This window comes from Trichoderma citrinoviride, assembly GCF_003025115.1.
Source record: "Trichoderma citrinoviride strain TUCIM 6016 unplaced genomic scaffold BBK36scaffold_18, whole genome shotgun sequence".
NCBI lineage: Eukaryota > Fungi > Ascomycota > Sordariomycetes > Hypocreales > Hypocreaceae > Trichoderma > Trichoderma citrinoviride.
The window spans coordinates 291,704-314,988 of NW_020194726.1; the positions used below are offsets into that span (position 1 = coordinate 291,704).

Here is a 23,285-nt window from a genome sequence, read left to right on the forward strand (position 1 = left end):
TGCCCAGGCCTTGCCATGCTAAAGACCCAAAATCCCCTATGACTCAGTCAGCGTTAGTAATGGCCCTGGATGGATGGATGTAGAGCTACAAGTTGCCTGTGCCTGCAGTGGCGCAGAGGGGGGCGCTGGTATTGACCATATTTTGCCTGCGACCAAGACAAGGAGATCCCCCCATGGGAGTGTGACTCAACTTCTCGACAGCCGCCGTCAGGCACAAGATTGGAATCCTGCATCGCCACCCAGATCCAATGACTCCTTCTCCCGCATTAGAGTCTTTCGAAAAGGAGGAAACGGGAAAGAATGATTCTACCTCATGCAACCCATGAGCCGCAAGGCTGACTTTCCAGTCAAGCCATCAAGTACTTGTACTGAGTCACCACGGCCATCCTCGATACAGCAACTGAGGCTTCATTGGTATTGGCCATGCAACACCCTCGGCATGTCACACATCACAATCCGCATTGGACAAACATGGCAGTCATCTCTCATGTACTCTAATACCCTCTCCAACCGCCCTTCTACTCTTATTTCCAGACGTCCCCAGGTCTATCCGCAGAACAGACCAGCCTCTCTTCCATCATGCCATCATGCCATCGTGCTGTCATTCCTCATCTGTCATCCAGCCAGGTGCTGCTTGCTAGGTAAAGAAAAAAAAAAAAAGGCAACCAGATACCTCTCCAGCCCCAATATGCCAACGAAAAGTCGCGAGATTTGTGCATTAAAAATGAAACTGGCGAATGAGCAACCGCTTATATGAGATGGATAGCCATTCGGGCCATTGATGCCAGCCTCCGTAGAAGAAAGAGATGAGAAAGGAAAGGGGGAAAGGGGTCATTTCGTCCTCGTTGTCATGATGTTGCTTGTCAAAAACATCTCCACCTTTACAACGTCCATACCGGTGCCTTCATCAAGACCTGCCGCCCTCTTACTTCGATGGCCACAAATCCTGCAAATCGCACTCGGCTACCGTCTTTAGGGAACCCTGTGATGAGCGTGTTAGCAAGTGTTTAGATTCAAAGTTGTTGAGACGCAAAAACGTGGTAAAAGTGTCAACTCACCAGCCTTGATGGAGTCTCCGCTGCTGCCATTCTTGTCCTTGTCTGCTTCGGCATCCGGCTTGGCCTCTCCCTCCTTCTGGCCGTCCAGAGAGGGAAGACCACCCTTTTCAACCTCCATAAAGGCCGCCTGCAGCACATCTCCGGGTAGCGGGTACATAATGGTCACGTCCCGGCTCTCTCGCGGCAGGTTGGCGGCAATGCCCACGGCCAGCTCCACAATCATCGACGTGCTGCCTTCCACTCCGGCCGGCGGCGGCTCGACGAGGAACTGGTACAGGTGGGCCGCCAGGTTGGTCGTCATCTTGGTGATGAGCGTCGTGCGGTTGTCCGCCGATGTCGTCGAGTTGAGCTTGTGCTGCAGCCCGTCCAGCGTCGCCATCCGCCAGTTGACCACCTTGGTCGTCAGCGCGTCAAACTCCTCCTGGCTGTGCATCGTGTACGCGTTGCCGCGGATGTGGAGCTCAATCTCCTTGAGCTGGGCGCTGAAGGCGGCGTCCAGATCCGGGTGGAACACCTTGTTGAAGACCTCATCCACCACCCACTTGGTGATGACGGCTCTGCCCACCGCCGTCATCTCCTGCTTTCCCGTCTTGAGGGCGTCTGGGCTGACAAACTTCTCGAGCCATTGGGGCAGGCGTCGCCAGTCTTTGCGAATGTTGAACGATAGGTTGTTGATGGCGCCGTTGAGCCGGTTGAACCTGTTGACGTACTCGTTGTCGTCGAGCGCAGTCCGCGACTGGGACATGCGCTGGTTGGCGACGGTATTCTGCAGATGCTCGACCTGGCCATTGAGCTGCTCGATTTGCGATTTGCCGTCAAAGTAGAGGCGCTTCACGTTTTTGTACTTTGTTACTGTAGGAGGGAGTGCACGTTAGCATAACACTATCAAAGCTGTATATGTAAAGCAAACTGTTGGCAGGGAGACAAACGCAGTTCCTTAAAGGCCTTTTCCGATTCGGCATTGTCGCGCTCGTGGGTCGAGGGCTGAGGACTATTCCGCCCTTGATCGCCACTCGCTGCTTCATATCGCGGAGGAGCACCCGCGTTACCAGCATTGCCGGCGGCGGCGGCAGCGCCAGCACCGGAGACTGCACCACCGGTAGGCTGCTGGCCGGGCTGGAGAGGCGCGCCGGGCAGCTGGCTCATGTTGGAGTTGGTGTGAGTGATGCGGAATCCCGGGGGTGCGCCGGGAAGGGCCTTGTCAGCGTCTGCGGTTCGACGGTTTGTAGGCGCGCCTCCTGCTCCTGGTGGTGCCATGGCAGGTTGCGAGAGCTGCTGCTGCTGCTGGTTCGACGGCTGGGCGGGCGGCAGAGTGATGCTCGAGACGGACTCCTGAGCCGGCACCGAGTAGTGGATGGCAGGTGACGGTTGCTGCTCCAGCTGCTGGTTCAGCGATCGCTGGTCCGCGTCGGGGATAGGGGACTCGCGTGACAGCTGGGATACGGTTTCCGGGTTCTGCTGCTGGTGCAGCTGCTGTTGGCCCAAATGCGTGGTGACGATGCGCGGATCCGTCGCCTGATGATACTGATCTTGCGGTGAGCTAGCGGTGTAATACTGCTGGGGTGGTGGTGGCAGTTGCTGCTGCTGCTGATGGTGGCCCTGCTGATCGTAGCTGACCTGCTGGGGGTCGTAGTGAAGCTGCTGCTGTTGTTGTTGCTGTAGCTGCAGTTCAAACTGTTGCTGCTGCTGATGTAGCTGGAGCTGTTGGTGCAGGGACTCCTGGGATGCAAGCACCTGTGTGTGAGCGGGCTGGGGCTGCAGCTGAGACGGCGGGGGAGGCAGCGGCTGGTGATAGCCCTCGTCGTAGGGTGATGTGATGTCGTCGGCGCCGGCTGCGTCGTGGATGGTGTTGATGGGCGGCACGGGCACGGAGAGCCGGGGGTCCTGGTGCTGCTGGTACTGGTCGTGCTGTTGGTGCTGGAGCTGCGGTTGGTGCTGGAGCTGCTGGCTGTGCTCAGCGTAGCCGTACTCGTCAGCCTCGCCCACTCCTTGCAGCGGCGAGGTCTGATGGACCGACGAGCTGGGCGTGTGCCAATCGCGGTCAGGGTTCGGCGACAGGCCCGTCTTGACGTTGGGCGGGCCGCTGTTGCTGATGCGCTTGGACGGCCGGCGGGCGAGCCCTACGGTGTTGTCGTACGACTGAGAGGCGGGGGCCTGCTGGTCGCGGTGGCTGTCGTGGCTGCGGCCGGAGAAGATGCCCTTGATGATCTTGCGGGCCGAGCGCTTCTCGGGCGCGGCAGACGTCTGGAGGGCGGAGGCGGAGGCGGAGGCAGCGCCGGGCTGGCCCTGGTGGTAGCCGGCGAGGTCGTTGAGTGACGTCTGCGAGCCGTTGAAGAGGTGGTGGAGCGAGGCGCTGTAGCGCTGGCTCTGGCTCTGGCGAGGGGCGGCGGGGGGGTCAGCAAAGTCGCTGGGCTGCTGATGCTGCTGTTGCTGAAGCTGTTGCTGTTGGGGCGGTTGCTTCTGCAGCTTGTTCTGCTGTTGAGGCGGCGGCTGTTGCTGTTGCTGTTGTTGCTGCTGTGGTGGTGGTTGCTGGATCTGTTGATGTTGATGCTGAAGCTGAAGCTGAAGCTGGGGTTGCGGCTGGGCCTGAGGCTGGTGCTGGCCTAGTAGCTGGTGCGGGTGCTGGAGCTGCTGGTGCTGGAGCTGCTGGTGGCCATCAAACGCGGGCGCTGAAACTGGCGCAGCGGCGGGGTTCTGCACTCCAGCTGGCACAGGCGAGGGGCCGACGCCGGACGAGCCCGAGTGATACAGCAGAGGCGGGCCAGGACCAGCTCCGGGCTGTTGTTGCTGCTGCTGCTGTTGAAGGTGTTGCTGCTGCTGCTGCTGTTGCAATTGCTGCTGGAGCTGCTGCTGCTGGAGCTGCGACGCGACGGCAAACGACTCGCTGGAGCTGAGGGCAGTCGGCGGCGGCAAGGCTGACTGAGGGGTCGCGTCCTGCTGCAAATCTGCCTCAGCCGTCGTCGCTGCTGGTGCTCTTGTAGTCGCCGACGACGACGACGCTGCTCCGGACTGCTGCTGCTGCTGCTGCTGCTGTGGCGGCGCCTCTGCAACCGCGTGCTGCGAACGGTTGCTGTGCTTGCCTAGGCGACCGAAGCTGGGCATCCTCGACGGCGGACAGACGAACTGCTGGCTGCGTTGCGCAGGTTTTATTTTTGGCGCCAGGCCGGTGATCTTGATGAGCTGGCCTCGCCTATGCGGCTTAGGCGTGACAAAGGGGGCCCGGTTGAATTGCTGCTTTGTCCAAAAGGTTCGGGTTCCAGCACTAGTTGCGGTCGCAGCTGTTTGACGGACGATTCCTTGCTTTGTCCCCCTCCTCTTTCTTTGTCTGTCTCCTCACCCAAGGCTGAGCAAGCTGCTTTGCTTTGTCGATGGTCTGTCCTCTTTTTTTTTTTCCCCGTCCCCTTGTCCGATCCTGGGCTTAGACGATAGAGGTCGGCGTGGGGAGTGAGGCTGTGTTGCAGAAGTCCGAACTCGTCCACGGCATGTACCGCGCACACTGGGCGCCGCCGCGGAGGTACTCAGCAGGAGCACGGCGGGAGAGCTGAGGAGATGCGCGAGGGGATAAGGCTGTGTCCAAGAATTGCTCGAGAGGGTGGGAAAAAGAGGCACAGTGGACTGTATCACTGTCCGTCGCTCATTTAAGAAGGGCTCTTCCGTGGCCAATACCCGCTGGACAGCCGGGGTGGCGCGCGACACGAGATGCAGACGGTTCCTTGTCAGCGCAGTCGCTTTGGGTGACTGGACAAGTTGACAAGACAGGCTGTGGCCCGGGCCCTGCTAGTCGGTTGATAGTCGATGGACAAAGGTCCAAGCTGAGGAGGAGCAGAACAAAGAACGGGGAGACAGCTTGAAGAGCGGCATCAATCAGGCCCGCGCATCCGGGTTCAGCCAGGGACAGTCCATGGACTTGAAGGCATCTCGAGTTGAGAGAGCCAGAACATGAGGCTGCCCGTAAGGCTGAGTGAGCTTGTCTAGTCTCGTCCATAAGTTTCGCCTCCTGCCCGCGCTCTGCCTTCTGCCTGTTTGCTGAGCTGACATGTACCCTCGCACGCAAAATGAAGTACCACCTTACATGTTACTACCACAACAGGCCAAGATGCCCGCCATGGCATCCGCAGAGACCGGGACAGCATCCACCCTCAGCGAGCCGCAACGGGCAGACAAAGAGCCACGAACCCTGCCTGGGTGGGGTAACGCCCTTGGTTCCTCCAGCATGAGGGTTATGTGGGTGTCTGGAGCAGAGGCGCTATAATTAGAACATCCGCTGGGCCCTGAATCCATGCCGTGTCTGTCTGTCTGCCTGTCTGTCTGTCTTGTCTTGTCCTGGACCATCAGCTGCACTTTTCTGTACGAGTATGACCGGCTGGACCTCGATAGCCCATTTCCTTTCATTACTCAGTCTGGGATGACAGCAGCTCACCTGGCAGCGTGGACACAAGCACAGGCGTTGCCTTGTCGAACGAACGGGAGAATAATTCCTTCTGCTCGTGTCAACGTCTCCGTCTGCCTCCAACTGCTGACTTTCCGTAGGAGGCGAGACTCGGACCAAGAGGGTCTTGTCAACTGGAACCACGTTCATCCCATGGACAATTTGTCCGACCGAGCATGAATCAGTTAATCCGAACAGATGAGCTTCAATGACAGTTCCTTCCACCGCCATTGTATGTCTCCTGCAACAAACCTTCAGTTCTGCTACCACAAGACCTCGACGAAACAACCGCCAGTTGCTCCCATCTTTCACACCCAGCAACCAAGTCCAACCTTGCAGAAACCTGTTCTTCGCATGCACAAGCAGGACAACATGGTCAAGCCTCCTGCACGTCCCTGCAGAGCCAATGCATGTAAAATACCTTAGAATAGCAACAGCCAAACACAGCCATCGGCAGTTCTATCCGCACATGCAATTCTCAAACCCGACACTCAATCTGCAGACAGTAGATAGGTATGTACTACATATCCCAAAGCTCAAGAACCGATAGATAATACGGGACGTGGCCTATGAGGATTCTCGACGGTCCGGCTGTGCTGCAGATCATGCAGGTGAGGTGTCCTGGCAAGCTGGGTCCAGCAACTGGTCCAGTGCAGCTATCCTTTGTTGCTCTGCCCTTGATTATCATGTTTCTAAAAATTGATGCAATATGGATTTCTCTTCATTTAAGCGTGCGTATAGCGGCATGGGCTTGCGATCCATTACATACAACAGCTGCCCGCAGTCAAGGCAAGGTAGTATCATCGTCTCTTACAACTGGCTCACATGTGGTATGTATCAAGACCTTGGCCACCCTTTCTACCGAAGGTACCCTATGCGGCACGACCAGGACCTCCGATCACTGGACCAATTCAAACAAAAATCAAACCAGTCCCATCCACCAAGGATACCAAAAGCAAAGTGCTCGTACTCTCACAACATTGTCCATTAACGGCAAAGTCAATCAACCGCCTGATTGCATATCCTGAGCTCCTGGTTTGACCAGCTCTCGCTGCTTTTGCGGGGTTTCGTGGGGAAGAAACGAGTCCTGGCGGGGCTTGTCGATGGCCGTTGACGCCGTTTCCGGAGGGCTTTCGAGAGGATGTGTGGCACTAAACTCGTTCGGCATCATGCCCATGATAAGAACCGTTTCGTACATGTATGTACTGTCTTATCTTGTCCCTTCAAGTTCCAGGTTTGATGCTTCTCTAAAGACCAGCTGTGGCTCTCCGTTGCTTGAATGAAGCTCCCATAGGCCATCATGCTGCTGCTCTCTCCCATCGTCTTGCTAGGGGCAGCAGCCCTCCTACTGGCCGTCCACTTGGTCCAACGCCTCAGATCGCCCTTGCGTGAGATTCCAGGCCCGGCAGTATCCAGACTCACGTCCCTGGGCCTCAAGTGGAAAGAGATCAAGGCCCTGAGAACAGTCTATATTCACCAGCTTCACCAGCAGTATGGCCCCGTCGTGCGCATTGCACCCAACGAGGTTTCGTTTACGTCCTGGGAGGCCCTCAAAGAGATTTACTGCTCCGGAGGCAGCGGCTACGACAAGACGGAATTCTATGACTTGTTCAAGATATACGGGAGAAGGTGAGCTGCCTCAAACTCGTGCTCAATGTCTGTTTGGTACGACTGACAGACATCTCCCAGGACCATGTTTACCACACTGAACAAGGCCGACGTATGTAACGGGGGTCTACATCATCCTTCAACCATTCACCTAACGTGAAACAGCACGCCAAGAGGAAAAGGATCCTCGCCGACCGCTATGCCAACAGCAACATCATGAAGAGCGCTTCCGTCGCTGGAGTCCAAGAGAGGTCATCCAAGTTTGTGCGGCGATGCGTTTCTTCTCCAGGAGGTGTATCAGACATCTTTGTAAGTGACAAAGTGTTACGTGAAAGCGCCGCTGAGGGCTCCAGACTGACAACGTCTCATTCTAGATGGGTTCGTTTAGATGACTTGGAGAGATAAACCCACGTAGCAGGGCACTAACTGTCTTCATGGTACATGTAGCCTTGCACGCATATGCCTGCGATTGTGTCACGCACCATCTATTCCATCCCCATGGCACGGACTGCATCGACAAGAAAGAAGATGAGGAGATGATGCATCAGGTCGCCGCAGACGATAGCCTGCAGAGCAAGTCGAACCCTTGCGAACTTCTGACTGATGCTTTGCGCTGACATGCCCGCTCACAGATCGCCTCATCTCACACTACGCTCCTGCTTTGCACCGTCTGTTCTCCAAGGTGCTGTATTTCTTCGCAAAGCCTCGTGAAACCCCCCTGGCCGACGACTACGTCCTGGAAACCAGCCAGCTCAGCGGCGCGGCGCCCTTCACTCTCATGAGCCGCTTTGACGAGAAGACGGGCGACCTGGACTACATCGACAAGGCAGCGGAATGCCTGGACCACATGGCCGCGGGCATCGACACCACGGGCGACGGGCTGTGCTTCCTCATGTGGGAGCTGTCCCAGCCTCGCTCGCTCGCCTTCCAGCGGAAACTGGCCGACGAGCTGCGAGCGAACCCGGAGACGCCCTTTGACCGGCTTCCGTATCTGGACGCCGTGGTGAACGAGGGGCTGCGGTGCTTCCCGCCGATCCCAATGTCGCTGCCGCGGTACGTCCCTCGGGGTGGCCGCTCCATTGACGGCTTCTGGCTGCCGGAGAAGACGATTGTCAGCTGTCAGGCGTATTCGGTCCATCGCCTCAACAGCGATGTGTTTCCTGATGGCGACAGGTTCAATCCTGACCGCTGGCTGGAACCGCAAGGAGACGCGGACCGGAGGAGGCTCCAGTTTGCATTTTCAAATGGAGGAAGGGGCTGCGTTGGGAAGCAGTAAGCTTTTTGTTGTGCCTTTATCCTGACAATGCACAGTGGCTGACTGAAGATGTGATCATCAGCCTGGCTCTCATTGAGATGAAGACATTGCTGCGGGATGTCTATTCCAGGTACAGCACGACGCCGCACGAGTCCATGGAGGAGGAGGCCATGGCCATGTCGGACCAGCTCATCTCGGCGCGGCCACTGGGGCAGAAGTGCCTTTTGCGTTTCCGCGCTCTTGAGGAGGTCGATGGCGAACAACATGAAGTCAAGGCATAGAGTAGAGCCATGTCAGGGTTTGTGCAACGCCATCGGTGTCCTATATTCCGCAACACAGACGTAGTAGGAGGGTCAAGGTATCATCACGAGTTCGGGTTCACAAGGCAGCGAATCAACGCAGCTGCCCATGCACTCCGCATCTCACGAAGAAACACATCTCCTGCAAATGCCCGACGCGAATCACCAAAGTGCCACGGCAATATCGGGGCATCAGTGCTTGACCTTGGCACGTTGGGCCACGTCGACTAGAGAAACATCGTTGGCCAGCAGCTTCCCTTGATCTGCATCCTCCTGGGCACTAGATGAATGCAAGCCCTTAAGCCCGAAGTCCGGTCTTTTCAAACGCCGAGCAGCAACAGAGCAATGCCAACTGACTGCATCTCTCTCTCCGTCTTTTTGTTGGCTAAGGTAGTCTAGTTGGTGGCGTGATGTTTGTCCCAGTTATCTCAGCTGAGCAGACTGGGATATTTGCGTCCCGGGTTCGTTTGAGTGGAAATGTGCGTCTAGGTAGGGCTCGAGCACGACGGCATCTCGTAGGTACTCGGTCTGGCATGAACAGGCGAGGTCATGGTACCTGCTAGCATATGCATGTGCCGTCCTGCAGCCTCGGAGTTGAATGGATACTTTCGCATTCACCTGCAGGGCAATACCATACAAAGCTGGCAGCTTCAAGCTCCAGTTGTCTCCCTCTTCGCCAGTCCCAGCAGCGGATGCGAGCACACGCCGAGTCCTCGTGGCGAGAGACGCCCCCCCGGACTGCCGCTATCCGGAGATGATCCGACGCACGCACTTCTGCACGCCGACTCAGAATCCCATCCATCAAGCGTCTGGAGTACCTGTACATGCCGCTGTAGCGCTAGAAGCACCAGACCCCACTGATGGATGCGCTGAAGACGCAGGCGACGCCCTGCTGCCAGCGGCTGCGTTGGCGGACAACCCGCCCCGAGGCCTGTCATTGTCCGGTACGTTCCCGCGGGCTTTTGCCGGTCTTGGCCGCTGGCTCGAATCCACTCGCCGCCAGTCTCCAGCGCGTTTTGCCCCCGATTCATTCACTAGAAAAAAACCCTTGGGAAAAAGGCGAAAAAGGCGTGAAAATTATTCTCACCCGCCTTTGCTGACAACTCCGAGCCCCCACTTGTTGGATTTCCCTGCCCGGTTCAAAAATCCGCTGCACGTCCTCACAGATTCTTCTTTCTCTTCCCTTTCTTCCCCCTCACCCAACACAACTCGCATCGACTCCGTCAGATACTGCATCTGTCTGATACAGATTCTCCGAGCACTTCGTCTCGCACGCTGAAAACCACCGTTGATCAGGCCTGCTGACTGTCTCTGCCGGTCGCAGCGCACCTTTTTCTCCTCTTCTCTCTCTGCTTCTGGCATCAACAACCACCACATAAAAGACATCAGAACAGCAAACCACAAGGGCCCTCTGCCGACAACTTCATCCTCTTCCTCTGCTCTCTGGCCAATCCCCTCGACTGTCCGTCTCCCAGCAACTCTGCCCACTTAGCAGCCCAGTCGCCGGTACATTGTTGTTTATGTATCAGCACGATTCCGCCACCGTATCCAGACGATTCTTCACGCTGCAGCTATTTCGCATACCGCGGAAACCTAGCAGTCCCGACATCAGATCCGACGGTTGATCCCAGCCTGTTGCCCTTGAGTTCCGAGTTCATGCCTATCCCACTGCAGTCGCGAATCTGTCCGGCCCGCCTCATGTCCAGTACGCATCACTGTTGAGTTTCCCAGCTTCCTCTTCGCCTTCGACCCGTCCGTCCGCTCTATCCGGCGCCAGTCTTCAACAATCGTCATCTTCTCGTCTCGAGCCTCTTGATGCCGATATCGTCGTCCTAGACACAATCCAAGCCCAACTTCGCCTCGTCAATTCAAGTCTTCACAGACAAATTTCCAAGCATCTTATCCTGCCACCTAATCTACAACCGTCACCATGGCTCTCGTCAACGTTCGCCGCGATGTCAGCGATGCCTTCTATCGCTACAAGATGGAACGCATCCAGACCAAGATTGAAGGCAAAGGCAACGGCATCAAGACTGTTGTCGTCAACCTGCCCAGCGTTGCCCAGTCCCTTGCCCGTCCCGGCTCCTATGTCATCAAGTACTTTGGTTTTGAGCTCGGTGCTCAGACCAACATCGACCCCAAGGACGACCGTTGGATCATCAACGGCGCTCACGACGCCGCAAAGCTGCAGGATCACCTCGATGGCTTCATCAACAAGTTTGTGCTCTGCAAGAAGTGCAAGAACCCTGAGACCGACGTCGTCATCAAGGACGACCACATCGTCCTCGACTGCAAGGCCTGCGGTCAGCGCACCGACGTCGACCTCCGCCTGAAGCTCAGCGGTTTCATTCTCAAGAACCAGCCCAAGAAGGGCAAGAAGGACAAGGCTGAGCGCCGCGCCGCCAAGAAGGCCAAGCAGAACGGCCAGGCCAAAGAGAACGGCCAGGGCAGCGGCGAGGACGCCTCCGAGAATGGCTCCAACGAGGCCGCCGAGAACGGCGACGTCAGCGATGACGAGTTCCAAAAGATGCAGGCCGAGGCAATCACTGCCGCCAGCGCCGACGTCGAGGTTAAGGAGGACGAATGGGCTGTCGACATGAGCGAGGAGGCCGTCAAGGCCCGCCAGGCTCAGCTGCCCGGCGAGCTCAAGCAGAAGCTCAACATTGGTGGCGACGACGAAGACGAGGACGGCGAGGGCGGTGGCAACACCGTCTACGACGAGTTTGGCAACTGGATCAACCAGCAGGCCGAGGAAAAGGGCGGCATTGACAACGTGGACTCCATCAACATCTACCTCAAGGCCAAGGAGCTCGGCATCGAGTCCAAGCACCGCTCCGTTCTGGTTCTTGTGCAGACCATTTTCGACAAGAACATTGTGGCCCAGATCCCCAAGCGAGCCAGCATGCTCAAGCAGGTGAGTTTTCATAGCACTCCATCCGAAGCAACGTGAACCCCAATTGACTAACGCCTTCATAGTTTGTCACCTCCGAGAAGCATGAAAAGGCCCTGCTTGGCGGCACCGAGCGCCTGATTGGCAGCCTCGGCAAGGAGAACCCCGAGATGTTCCAGCAGGTCGTCAAGGTCCTGCAGCTGTACTACCACCACGACCTCGTCAGTGAGGAGGTGGTCATCCCCTGGGGCTCCAAGGCCAGCAAGAAGTACGTCGACGTGTCGACCTCTCGCAAGGTCCGCAAGGCTGCCGAGCCCTTTATCAACTGGCTCAAGGAGGCCGACGAGGAGGAATCCTCGGAGGAGGACGAGTAAAATCGTCTCTCTTGACCGCTTTGACTGGCCGTCTCGGGTCATTTGCTAGGCGCTCCTTTGCTCTGTTATCAGATTGCAATTTTCAATCAGGGGAAAGGGGGTTGCCAGTTAGCTAGCCCTTGTCAAGAAATTGACAAGAATTCGGGATTCATTCACGGATGGCTCTGTTGTCGTTATACATTAATTTCTTGTATTGGGGCTTCTGTCATACTTGGACTTTGTGTATTTAGCTAGATTGTTTCATCGAATCGCAAAGCGCCCACTCCACTCTCTACACTCTCCATGATGATCGTGCCGTGCGTATATCCTCGTTGTGATGATGAAGAATTGGTATCCTATCTTTTGACTCCTTGGGGTGCTTGTCCCCGCTATCCGTTGCACCCTCCAAGTATGCACTCGTTATGAAGAAAAAAAAGAAAAAATCCTCTCGGAATGGAATCCATCGTATCGTACAAAATACCCCCCTTTTCTCCCGCTGATCACCTCCCCTTCTCCAAGATTCAAGTCTCGCCATCGACAGCCGGGGGAGCATCAGCCATGTTGGCGTCGTCGTCGCCGTTGGGTTCCTCTTCCGCCTCCGCCTTGGCGTATATAAACTCTGCGATTTGCTTCGCAGTCTTGTCGACATCATCGTCTTCGTTGTGGACAATGACAGTGTCAAAGAGCTCTTTTTCTTTTTCTTTGGATTTATCATCGGGTTCTGATGAGGATGATTTGATGAGGATGTAGCGTGCGGAAAAGTCCATGTCTTTGGCGAATTGGGCGGCCTAGATTAACTCTTGTCAGCGTTCAAACGACACAAAGACGAGGGAGTAATGAGCAGAATGATGAATGATCTACATAAGAGGGAAATAAATAGTGAATCGAGAAGTGTCGAGAGTAGTGAATGTGAAGAGGGGGATTATAAAGGGGGGGGGGACAAAACGTACCTCGACGTCAAGCTCGATAATGGGAACTTTGCCCCCCTCCACAACAGCTTCAACGGCCTTGCTGCTCGTCCCATAGTCCACGCCATCGCGCGTCCCGTACTCGATCAGCCGATCGCCGTCGCGCAGCTGATTAAACTCCTGGGCTTTGACAAAATGGAACGTCTTGCCGTTGACTTCTGCATCGCCCTCGGGATCGCGCACGGCGTGGCGCACGACGGAGCCGAAGACGCCCTTGTGTTCGCTCATGAGCTTCTCCCTGAGCGCAGACGGGTGGACGCCTGATGCTGAGGAGACTAGAATGATTGGGTCGCGATTGCTGGGCATGTCTTCTTCGCTTGCCGTCGGCTCGGCATCGGCTTCGTCTTCGTCCCCTTCGGGCTCGTCCTCGAAAATGATGTTGATATTCTTGGGGTCGTCAATCTTGTCGAAAGACGCAAGCTTGAACCGCGACGCTATGCGCAGCGCCCTCCAGGCCTTGCTCGCCTTGCCCGCCACCGCCGCCGCCTTGGTCTGAGGATTCGTCGGCATGTCAATCTCAAAGTCGTCGTCCGCAATCTTGGCCTTGAACACCTCCAGCTCGGGCAGTTGATGGCGCTCCGGGGCCTTGAGCTGCTCCATCGCCTCGCCCTCGTCCCCGTTGGCGAGAAAGTCGAGCGGCACGGCGTTGAGCGGGTTCGGCCGCAGGCGCTTGCTCGTCGCCATCTTCTGCGCGGCCTCCTTGGCCTCGACGAAGCTCTCGGCCGAGACCGGGTCGCGCTTGATGGGCGGACAACTGGCCATCTTCCAAAAGACCCAGTTCTTGTCCCTAGCCAGCACTGTTTCTACCATGCGAAAAAAGTATGGCCCGTCGCTGCCCTGCTTGAGGTAGTCTGATATCACCTTCTTCATGTCCGTGGCCCATTTTGTCTACCAAGACAAAACGTCGTTAGCAGAAGAGCAGAAGTAGGCGGATCGACGTCTTACGTTTTCCTCGCTAAGCTGGTCCGGGTAGATGACCGACTTGTTGGATATGTTAATGTTGGTTCGCTTCTCCCGTTCCTCCTTTGACAGGGACAAGAGGAAGTCGGTGATGATGAGAGCTTGCACGAGAACGTTTCTTCGAAAGGAAAGATCGCTAATCTGATTTGGCCGTCTCATTAGTGGATGACACCTTGTGTATACGACATCGCATTACTTGCCTCGAGCTGGAACAAGTCTTTGCTGGTGAGGTACTTGGGGTTAAACGCCTCTGGAAGCGTCTCGGTCCCGTCGTCGTCTCTCTTTCTCTTCAACGTTCTCTTGAGGTTTTCCATCGATTTTGAGGAAGATATGCTGTCGTCGTGGATGGCTTGGAAGGCTGTGATGGTGGCTTCCAAGCTGCCCTTGAACTTTGCAAAGTGACCGGTGTCAAAGAGTTTCAGCGGCTGACTGAAGCTCTCCTGCAATGACCAGAACATGGGGTAGAGCGTGTCCGGATCAAGGGCTTTGCTCGAATCCTGGGCGCCGTTCTTTGTAGCAGCCTTGGTGTCGCCCTGCTCCTTTGGAGTGTCCGTCTGGGTGTCAATTTCCATTTTGCTGTCGTCTTCTGATCTTTCATAGCTGGTCACGTTCTCGACGTGATATTCTCCTCGGAGATTGACTGAGCTTCTGTCCCCCAGCGGGAAGCTCTGGAACATGAAGATGAACACTCTTCCGCAAAAAGCCGTGTCCTCTGCGCGCGAGAGCCTCCGCAGCAGCTCATTGCAGCTTCGGAGGATGACGAGATTCTTCTGCTTGAAATGCTTGGCCGTGATACGCTCTCGGCGTGACTCGAGAAAGTCGAATATTATGCGGCATCCTGCGACCGTCTGGCTGTCGAGAAGCTCTTCCACCAGCCAGAACAACAGGGCAGGGTCGCATTGGCCATCGTCGGACAGGATCGAGAGGATATCCAGCAGGTTCCACATCTTGACAAACTCCGGGCTATCAATTGACGTTGTCGCCTTCATGGGATTAGTTTGCTGGACGTCTGGGGCGGGCAGAACTTGTCTCTCGGCTTACGATTAGCTTGCTGAAGAAATCGCGAGCCGCTGTTTCCACCAGGGCGAACTGCTGGGACCTGATCGAGTCGGCAGGCGCATTGCTTTCGGCTTCCGCATCCTTGGAGCGGGCGAGCGAAGCGGCAACTCGGTCGTGGATGTTGACAAAGTCGGATTTCACGAGCGCCGGCTCGATGGTGGTTGTTTGCTTTGCCGCTGAGGCCTCGTCGAGGAGCTCTGTGAGCAGATTCTCAAACTCGCTCACGGCTGGGACGCCGGGGTTTTCGATATCAAGGGCCGGCATGGTGGTGACAACTGCGGCAAGACGCACGAGATCCACGTCAAGCCGTAGCGAAGCTCGACACGGGGTCGGCTTGAAGCCCCAGGAAGATATTTGCGACGAGGTCAGGCGAGATTAATCGAGATGGCGTGCTCTCTGACGGACGTTAATAGCCTCAGCAGATGTGATATGAGGAGGTCGAGCGCGTTGCTTAGGGGAAGGAATCGCTATGCAGCAGAGGTGATGCGAAGAAGTAAGTCGTCGCGAATAGTTCAAAGGAACAAGATTCAAGGTCAGAAGGCTGAGGACCACAGAAGGCCCATTTGGTTCCCGCGCACTGCAGGTACGACGAACTGCCGCTACGGTTACACCAGCCAACAAGTACTGGCCGCGTCGAGGTACTTGTGCCGCTACTGCGCAGTGGACCCGCATTGCGCAAGGCTGAAATTTTGTGCACAGGGACTGGCAGTAATAATTCCGCTGGCCAGGCGTGGATCAACTTGGCTGATTGATTGCCCGTTTCCGACCTTCGCTTGGCCCGTCTCGAGCTTCAGCAAGTTTCCAGCTCCCGCACGAGCTCCTCCTGAAGCGTCTCTCATCCACCAGCGCGCCCATCCTTTCCGCTCGTGACGCGACAGTCTCGCAATGCCTACCGCGAAGCGAACCAGAGGCGCTGCCGGACGAGCTGCAGCTGCACGCGAGCCGCCAAAAGACACGACAGACGGCCGTCCGACCCCGGCGGAGGTGGAGGAGCAGGAGCATCAGTTTGTGCAGGTCGCGCGGCAGCATTGGCTCAAGCCGAGCAAGAAGACGGCAAAGGTCAAGGTCAAGAACGACGTCGTCAAGCAGGGCATCTGGGATGTGCTGGAGCAGGACGGGTTCTCGTATAAGCTGCTGCTGCTGCTGGAGAGCTTGCAGACGCTGGAGAGGTATGGCTTCTGAACGTCTCAGTATTGGTTTGCATCTTCTAACGCCGGCGATACAGCTATCTGTGGCCCGGATATTCTGAGCAGGCATCCAACTATCATGTCCTGATACTGGCGTTGATATGCAACGTCAAGAGGCGAGAGCACCTCGAAACATGGAGTAGGTCGGACAGGACTGACCCCACTGGAGCTGTATCTGACTGGAAGCTTTTGTATAGAAATTTTCGAGGAGAGACCCGACGACTTCTCGTCATTGTTCCGCCGCATCCTGTCCATGACGCTCGATCGAACACTGTCGACAAACCTGCGAACGCACCTCCTCTGCTTCCTCATCCACGCCTTTCAGAGCCTAGACTGCAGCATTGTCAGAAAAGAGTGCGCCCCTCTGGTGTCGATTGGCATTTGGCACAACCTCTCCACCGAAAAGCGTCAAGAGGCTCATCTTGATTCTACGCCGCACCTGAGGAAGGCTTGGAGAGCTGCTCAGAAGCGCTACGATGCCGCAGACGAAGCCACCAAGGCACGGCTACGGTTCGAGCGTTCATGGCTCTATACCATGGTCCTGGACTTTATCAATCAGCTGTACGATGAAAGCAAATCAGGTATGTCACAAGCGGTCCAAGAAGCCAGTGCTCCCGTGCTGATTTTTGCTATAGACCAGACGCTCCTCTACTGCGAACGATTCACAGAGTTCATTTGCGATTTGCAAAGCCAGCTGCCAACGCGACGCTACGTCAATGCGTTGGTTCAAGACCTACATCTTACCCCTTTGATGAGGCTTTCTCCTCTATATAATGATGCCGGAAGCGCTCTGTTGCGTGATCTCCACGCGCTTCTCTCTCACTACACATTCTTTGCCATCGATGACCAGAGTGGTATACAGCTGAGTCGGACAGAGGCCTTTGACCGGCATTGCGCGCTGCTAGGCAAGCTTCAGCGAATAGCTCTGAAGCATTTCAAAGACAAGCTCACCATTCTGGCTCTATCAAACTACGGCTCCATCGACAAGCGAGAAGACCTTGCGTCACATCTCGACCCTCTCACCGATGACGAGCTGCTGAACCTGGTCAACCTCTTGGATCTCAGGTCTACATACCCCGAGGGCCTGAATCTGACCATCGATCGCAAGTTCCTCATCGAGTTCCTCCTCTCGACCTTTGAGCGGAAGAAGACGTTCCAGGAGACAGCCCAGAGAGTAGGCATCGTCCCGACTGAGGATTCATTGTTTGACGACACCTTTCAGCGTGCGGATTCATACGACGGTTCGCGCCCACTGGCGCTCCCGAAGCTCAACCTGCAGTATCTATCGGTTGGCGATTTCCTCTGGAGAGCGCTGGTGCTATATCGCTGCGAATCCTTTTACGGAATCCGCAAAGATATTGAGGCCGCGTTGCGTCGCCTCCGACCGGAAAGCAGGCGGCCTGGTGAAACCCATTTTGCAGGCTTCTCGAAGATGGCTATGCCTATTGCCAAGCCAACGATACTGGAAGTCGTCCCAGCCCTCGTTGGAGACGATAAGCCATCCATGGTCCGGGCGGAGGTGTCGTTCGACGCTCGACGGTTAGGAGACAATGTGCGCAGAGAATGGGACACGCTTCGACCGGGCGATGTTGTCTTTCTGTTGGCTGTTCAGAACCCTACATCTGGCCAAGCAGCCACAAACGGAAGCAGGCAACCTCAGTCAGAGGCTGAAAAGGCCGGTGTGCTGGTGGTGCGGACTGCCGAAGTGCTCCAGGTTACAGACGATAGAGGCCGCCACGCCAGGGAAAAGGGCGAGCATCTCGACCAGAAGCGGCGCATCCTGCTGAAACTGGACTCGGCGTCGTATGCCCAAGACGCTGAAGAGGCAGCTGCCGGCAAGCCCGATGTCTATGCGGGCATTAACCTGCTCCTGAGACGAAACAAGAGAGAAAACAACTTCAAGCCGGTATTGGAAGCCATTCGTACCCTTCTTCTGTCGGATATGCCACTGCCATCGTGGCTTCATGAAGTGTTTTTGGGCTACGGTGACCCGGCCGGCGCACATTACAAGAACTTGCCCAACAGGCTTAAGACCATCGACTACAGGGATACCTTTCTCGGCTGGCAGCATCTAGTCGAAAGCTTACCTGGGAAGACGGTCGAGCCTGACGATGATGTTACCGGTAGTTTCGGGCCGCCATATGTCCTGGAAGCTGTCGACAGAGCAGAGGAACCCCGAGGTGGGAAGCCATCCAAGAAGCGGCGGCGCGATGCAGAACCAGCGCTGCTCTCAGAGGTAGAGGCCTTCAAGGTTTCTACCTACAAGCCTCTTAACAATGGGCCGTACCCCATCGACGCACCCAGGCTGAACACGGTGCGATTTACGCCGGCTCAGGTCGAGGCCATCATGTCTGGAACCCAGGTTGGGCTGACTGTCATTGTCGGGCCCCCGGGCACAGGCAAGACGGACGTTGCCACACAGATCATCAACAACATCTATCACAATTTTCCCGAGCAAAAGACATTGCTCATCGCCCACAGCAACCAGGCCCTCAACCAACTGTTTGCCAAGATCGTTGCGCTCGACATCGACGAGAGGCACTTGCTGCGGCTTGGACATGGCGAGGAAGAGCTAGACACAGAAGGTAGCTTCAGCAAGTACGGCCGCGTCGAGTCGTTTTTGGACAACCGCGACAGGTTCTTGTTTGAAGTGAAGAAGCTCGCAGCAAGCTTGGGAGCCCCCGGCGCACACGAGAACTCGGCCGAGACTGCAGGCTACTTCAACGTTGCCTACGTCGAGCCAGCCTGGGCCAAGTTCCTCAAGATTGCAGAATCCGACTCGTCCAGCGCATCTGACATTGTGCAAAACTTTCCCTTCCATGCCTACTTCTCCGACGCTCCTCAGCCCCTATTCCCACCAGAGGCAGACCGGGCGCAAGTCCTGGACATTGCGCAAGGCTGTTACCGCCACATCTCTAAGATCTTTTCGGAGCTGGCCGACATCCGGCCCTTTGAGATCTTGCGACGCGAAAAGGACAAGGCCAACTATCTGCTCACCAACGAAGCCCGCGTTGTTGCAATGACAACGACACATGCGGCCATGAGAAGGGGTGAGATTGCCGCACTCGGCTTCCACTACGACAACGTCGTCATGGAGGAAGCAGCGCAAATCACCGAGATTGAAACGTTCATTCCCCTGGCGATGCAAAAGCCCATCAACGGCCAACTGCCGCTGCAGCGAGTGGTGCTGTGTGGCGACCACTTCCAGAACTCGCCGGTTATCCAGAGCTTGGCGTTCCGCCACTATGCCAACCTGGAGCAGTCGCTCTTCTCACGGCTTGTTCGGCTGGGTGTGCCGACGGTTACTCTGGATCAGCAAGGCCGTGCTCGACCATCCATTGCCAAGCTATACGCATGGCGTTATCCCAAGCTCGACAATCTCCCCGACGTCCTGACCAACCCCGAGTTCTTGCGGGCAAATGCCGGCTTCAAGTACGACTTCCAGTTCATCAACGTTCCCAACTACAAGGGTCGCGGTGAGACGGAGCCGACGCCGCACTTCATCCAGAACCTGGGCGAGGCTGAATACGCGGTAGCCATCTACCAATACATGCGACTTCTCGGATACCCGGCGGAGAAGATTAGCATACTGACGACATACGCGGGTCAGAGGGCTCTGGTGAAGGATGTGCTCGCTCACCGATGCGCATCGAGCCCCATCTTCGGTCTTCCCAAGGCTGTTGCTACAGTCGACAAGTACCAGGGAGAGCAAAATGACTGTAAGTTTGTCCCTATGAGCAGATGGTTATCGAGTTACCGGCTAACGAGATTTTTTCTAGACATTATCCTCTCTCTGACTCGCACGTCGCGCGTAGGCTACCTTCGCGATGTCCGTCGCATGACAGTGGCCTTTTCTCGAGCGAGGCTGGGACTCTACGTGCTCGGACGCCGGGAAGTGTTTGAAGCCTGTCCCGAGCTCCGACCAGCGTTTGACGTACTGTTGCAGCGACCGGACAAGCTGATGCTGGTAACGGGCGAGCTGTGGCCAACCGAGCGACCAAGCACGGAAGAGGAGGCCCCCGTCGAGGGCGAAGTCGCCATGGAGGGCGTTGAACACATAGGACAGTACGTGTACGAGATGTCGATGACCAAGATGAAGCAGCTGCAGGAGGAGCAAGGCGTGCCCATGGACGCTACACTTGATGAGACCGAGGAAGAGCTACAAGCGAGATACTACGATGAGGATGAGGAGAAGGCTTTGGAGCCGGATATTCTGGAGGTTCGAGAGGGAGAGGCGAATTAGGTCATCTAAGAATTGTTGCTTTCTGAGGATAAGGTATAGAAATGAATTGATATGAAGCGGAAAAGGGAACATGTTGTTGTTCCTACAAGATGGGATGTGTCGATGTTAGAATGTTCATATGAATGTCAAGATCTTGTTACAGCACCTATGAGCAAGTGTCACCGCAGCTCGGGCTTTTCGGAGCCATGGAGGCAAAATTGTCTCGGCGAAAAGGAGGACAGCTGAATTCTTCCAGATCATCATCATCAGGTGATAGCGGGCTGCCTCTTTGTTGTTTATCTCACAGAGTTGTAGGACAGACTAGATGTTTTGGTGGCATCAGTAGGCAGAAGATGGACTTTTGTGTCTTAGCTTGCGTAACATTTCTTTTTGTGAATCGACTTTTGTGATACGAAGTACTTTGGCTACTTGAACGATGGACTAGGAGACTTTAGAGAGAAATAGCATTCTTTGTATGGCCTAGTAACCTGAGATCACATCCAGGCGTCCTCAATCTCTTGAGCCTCGTTCAGTCTACCTTACCCTGCATCGTCCTCGATTTCACACAGTGTTAGACTTGGTGAGCCCGCACATGGTAAATCATAAGCGATAAACACCAAGACTGAAACCAGCAAAGACAGAAAAAGAAATAAAAAGGGAAGAACGGCAGAGCACAAAGAGATTAGCGCTAATCAGGAAACTAGAGCCCCAGAATGCTAGTGCGAAAAAAAAAATGTTTTGAGGGGAAGCAAAGCAGAGGCAACGAAAACGAAACGAGAGAGAGAAAAAGGCGAGCACTTGAAATTTTCCTTCTTTGCTGGGCGGATAAGGCAAGGTAGTGTATGTAGATGCACGCCCCGCGGTGGGAGGGGGTGCGTTTAAAAGGGTCCGTGTTTGCGTTTGCAAGGAAGTTGAGGTGAAAATGAGATTAAAACCGGCGCTGATATTTTTTTTTCTATTGGTCTAGCGGGTTGTGCTAAATTGGGGAGGCGTTTTCTGGGAGAGACAATGGGGGGCCGCGTTTGCTGGGCTTTGGAGGTGGCTCGATGTTTGGGGACGTTGGATGAGCTGAGGGAATGGCTTTGACGAGGGTTTGAAAACCTTTGATTTCTGCCGTGGAAGAAGGTTGTTCTCTTTGTCTGTGATGTACTGCGGCACTTGTTCTGCAAAGTAGGGGAGAAGAGGGTGATGATGGAAGCTCAGAGGAATTGAATTGACCTTGAGTTGTGGCTGAGGAGGACGTGCCCACGTACCTTGGCCCTTAATCAGGTCAGCCGGAAAGTATCGACTGTGGCATTACGAGGCTTGAAGCATACCTACCTACCTACCTACTGCGAAGGAATCAGTCCCAGTTCAGGTACCTCAAAGCCAAGCTGCGCAGAATGCCGTTGTGACTCATTGTGTAGCAGTTTCCGAGTGTTGATGTCAAATGAATCACATGCCATTCATTCGCTTTCCTTGCACTCGTCAGGGCCAGAATCTGTACTCGTACATACAGTGAGGCAGGCACCGACGCCACATGTATGGCTGTGCATTGGGAGGCGGTCTGATTTTTTTCTGTTCTTCTTCTGCAGCCTTGCCTCGATCAAGGACGAATCAGAGCCGTCAAGGCTGGCCTGAAATCTGGGGCTGTTGAGCGATGGAGGCGACAAGTTGAAGAGGAGAGGCAAGGCAAGGAAGAGCCGAGATGAAGTTCAAGTCACGTGGTGAGACGGCCAAGTGAAAGACGTCTATCCTCGACGATGATCCAATGCCATCACATGTACTGGTACTTCCCTACCTTGTATACATCTGCTAGGATGCTTTCTCTGTTCACTGCTATCTATTATCTAGGTACAATTTGGGTGAGTGAAAGGCATCAAGATTCCAGAGGCTGATGCAACGGGAGCATAAGGTAAGGAGCCATCGCTGAGTGACTCGGACAGCAAGGTTCTGTTCTGAGCTGCATCACTGCGTGGGGACGTGTGAAGAGCAGTCTGCATGATAGAAGTTGTCCTCTCTCTGCTGCTGACTGACTGTGCAAGTTGAGCAGCTAATGTCCTAACTCCGTACCTACAGCACTCTACTCTACCTATAGTACTACGAGAATGCAACTGCTGCCTTGTTTGCCGCTTGTTTGCCGCAAAGACGGGCTGCTTGAGGTCTGGTATTTCCTCGCCAAATCCAGCTGCGGGCGACCAGAAAGCCTTAAACCCTCGCTGTTTAGAATCTCGGCTCATGGAAGCTTTCAAGCAACAGGAAAAGCTGGCCAAGTTGAACCAAAAGTGAAGTGAGCTTCGGCTCCGGAGTGGATTTCTGATAGTACCGCTACTTCGCTCATCCGCCAATCTGGCACAGGTCTCCAAGTACCCCTACCGCTGACCCCTCCAAACCCCAAGTGGCGCGCCAGCAGGGAAAGAGCCCGCTACCGCCACCCCTCCGTGCTAAGGCCGCCCCTTCCGCCCACCACATCATATTTCCTGCTGCCCAAAATTTTTACGCAGCCTCTCCTCTCCAACCCTCACCACTAAACATCAACCAGTGGCCGGTGGAATCTCCTCTCTCCTGGCCTCTTTTTTTCCAGCATTGGACCATCTTCTGCAGCTTCGGTAGCTGAAGATCGCTCTCTCTGCTCCTTTTCCCCCTTCCGCCGCGCGGGATCGTAGCCAAAGTCGCAACTGACGGACAGCCTACGGTCGTTTCCCCCACCCGGTCGCCTTTCCCTCAATCCTCTTCGCCCGTCGTCGTCTGTCGAACGAACGAACGAAGCGAACGATATACCTCTCGGTGCTCTGGATCGATTTGTTTCCTTCCGAGAACGCTCCTTTTTCAGAGAGACTCGACACGGATCGCTGAGCGTATTCTCAACGAGGTTTCCAGAATCAGTCGTCTCGGCCGCTTCTTCTTTTTTTTCCTAAGCCTTCGCTTTTTTTTTATTTTTTTATTTTTCGCCCCGCGAACCTTAATATAAAGGAAAAAAAGAAGAACAAACAACAACGATCCTTCGTCTTCTCGCAT

General features: G+C 55.4%; 5 protein-coding genes across 5 annotated transcripts; 3 read left to right on the forward strand and 2 right to left on the reverse strand.

Moving 5' to 3' along the window:
- Positions 1-881: 881 nt before the first annotated feature.
- BBK36DRAFT_148987 (hypothetical protein) lies at positions 882-4,162 on the reverse strand (the record flags this gene model as incomplete). The annotated part of the gene is made up of 4 exons (XM_024897564.1): positions 882-982; positions 1,059-1,910; positions 1,988-3,411; positions 3,979-4,162. Coding segments are annotated over 4 exons (2,561 nt in total), but the record flags the coding sequence as incomplete, so codon positions are not given.
- Positions 4,163-6,787: 2,625 nt separating this feature from the next.
- BBK36DRAFT_1185937 (cytochrome P450) lies at positions 6,788-8,631 on the forward strand (the record flags this gene model as incomplete). The annotated part of the gene is made up of 5 exons (XM_024896464.1): positions 6,788-7,116; positions 7,177-7,207; positions 7,261-7,408; positions 7,728-8,367; positions 8,433-8,631. The coding sequence occupies 5 exons, from the start codon at positions 6,788-6,790 to the stop codon at positions 8,629-8,631; spliced, it is 1,347 nt and encodes a 448-aa protein (XP_024745555.1).
- Positions 8,632-10,579: 1,948 nt separating this feature from the next.
- On the forward strand, positions 10,580-11,913 carry BBK36DRAFT_1129948 (hypothetical protein; the record flags this gene model as incomplete). Its single annotated transcript, XM_024891790.1, has 2 exons — positions 10,580-11,563; positions 11,626-11,913. The coding sequence occupies 2 exons, from the start codon at positions 10,580-10,582 to the stop codon at positions 11,911-11,913; spliced, it is 1,272 nt and encodes a 423-aa protein (XP_024745556.1).
- Positions 11,914-12,413: 500 nt separating this feature from the next.
- Positions 12,414-15,143, reverse strand: BBK36DRAFT_68618 (hypothetical protein; the record flags this gene model as incomplete). Its single annotated transcript, XM_024898517.1, has 5 exons — positions 12,414-12,680; positions 12,843-13,748; positions 13,806-13,961; positions 14,021-14,803; positions 14,862-15,143. 5 exons carry the CDS (start codon positions 15,141-15,143, stop codon positions 12,414-12,416), a joined length of 2,394 nt encoding a protein of 797 aa, XP_024745557.1.
- A 621-nt stretch (positions 15,144-15,764) lies between these two features.
- Positions 15,765-20,309, forward strand: BBK36DRAFT_1145030 (hypothetical protein; the record flags this gene model as incomplete). Its single annotated transcript, XM_024893722.1, has 5 exons — positions 15,765-16,048; positions 16,105-16,205; positions 16,264-16,647; positions 16,702-19,785; positions 19,846-20,309. The coding sequence occupies 5 exons, from the start codon at positions 15,765-15,767 to the stop codon at positions 20,307-20,309; spliced, it is 4,317 nt and encodes a 1,438-aa protein (XP_024745558.1).
- Positions 20,310-23,285: the final 2,976 nt, after the last annotated feature.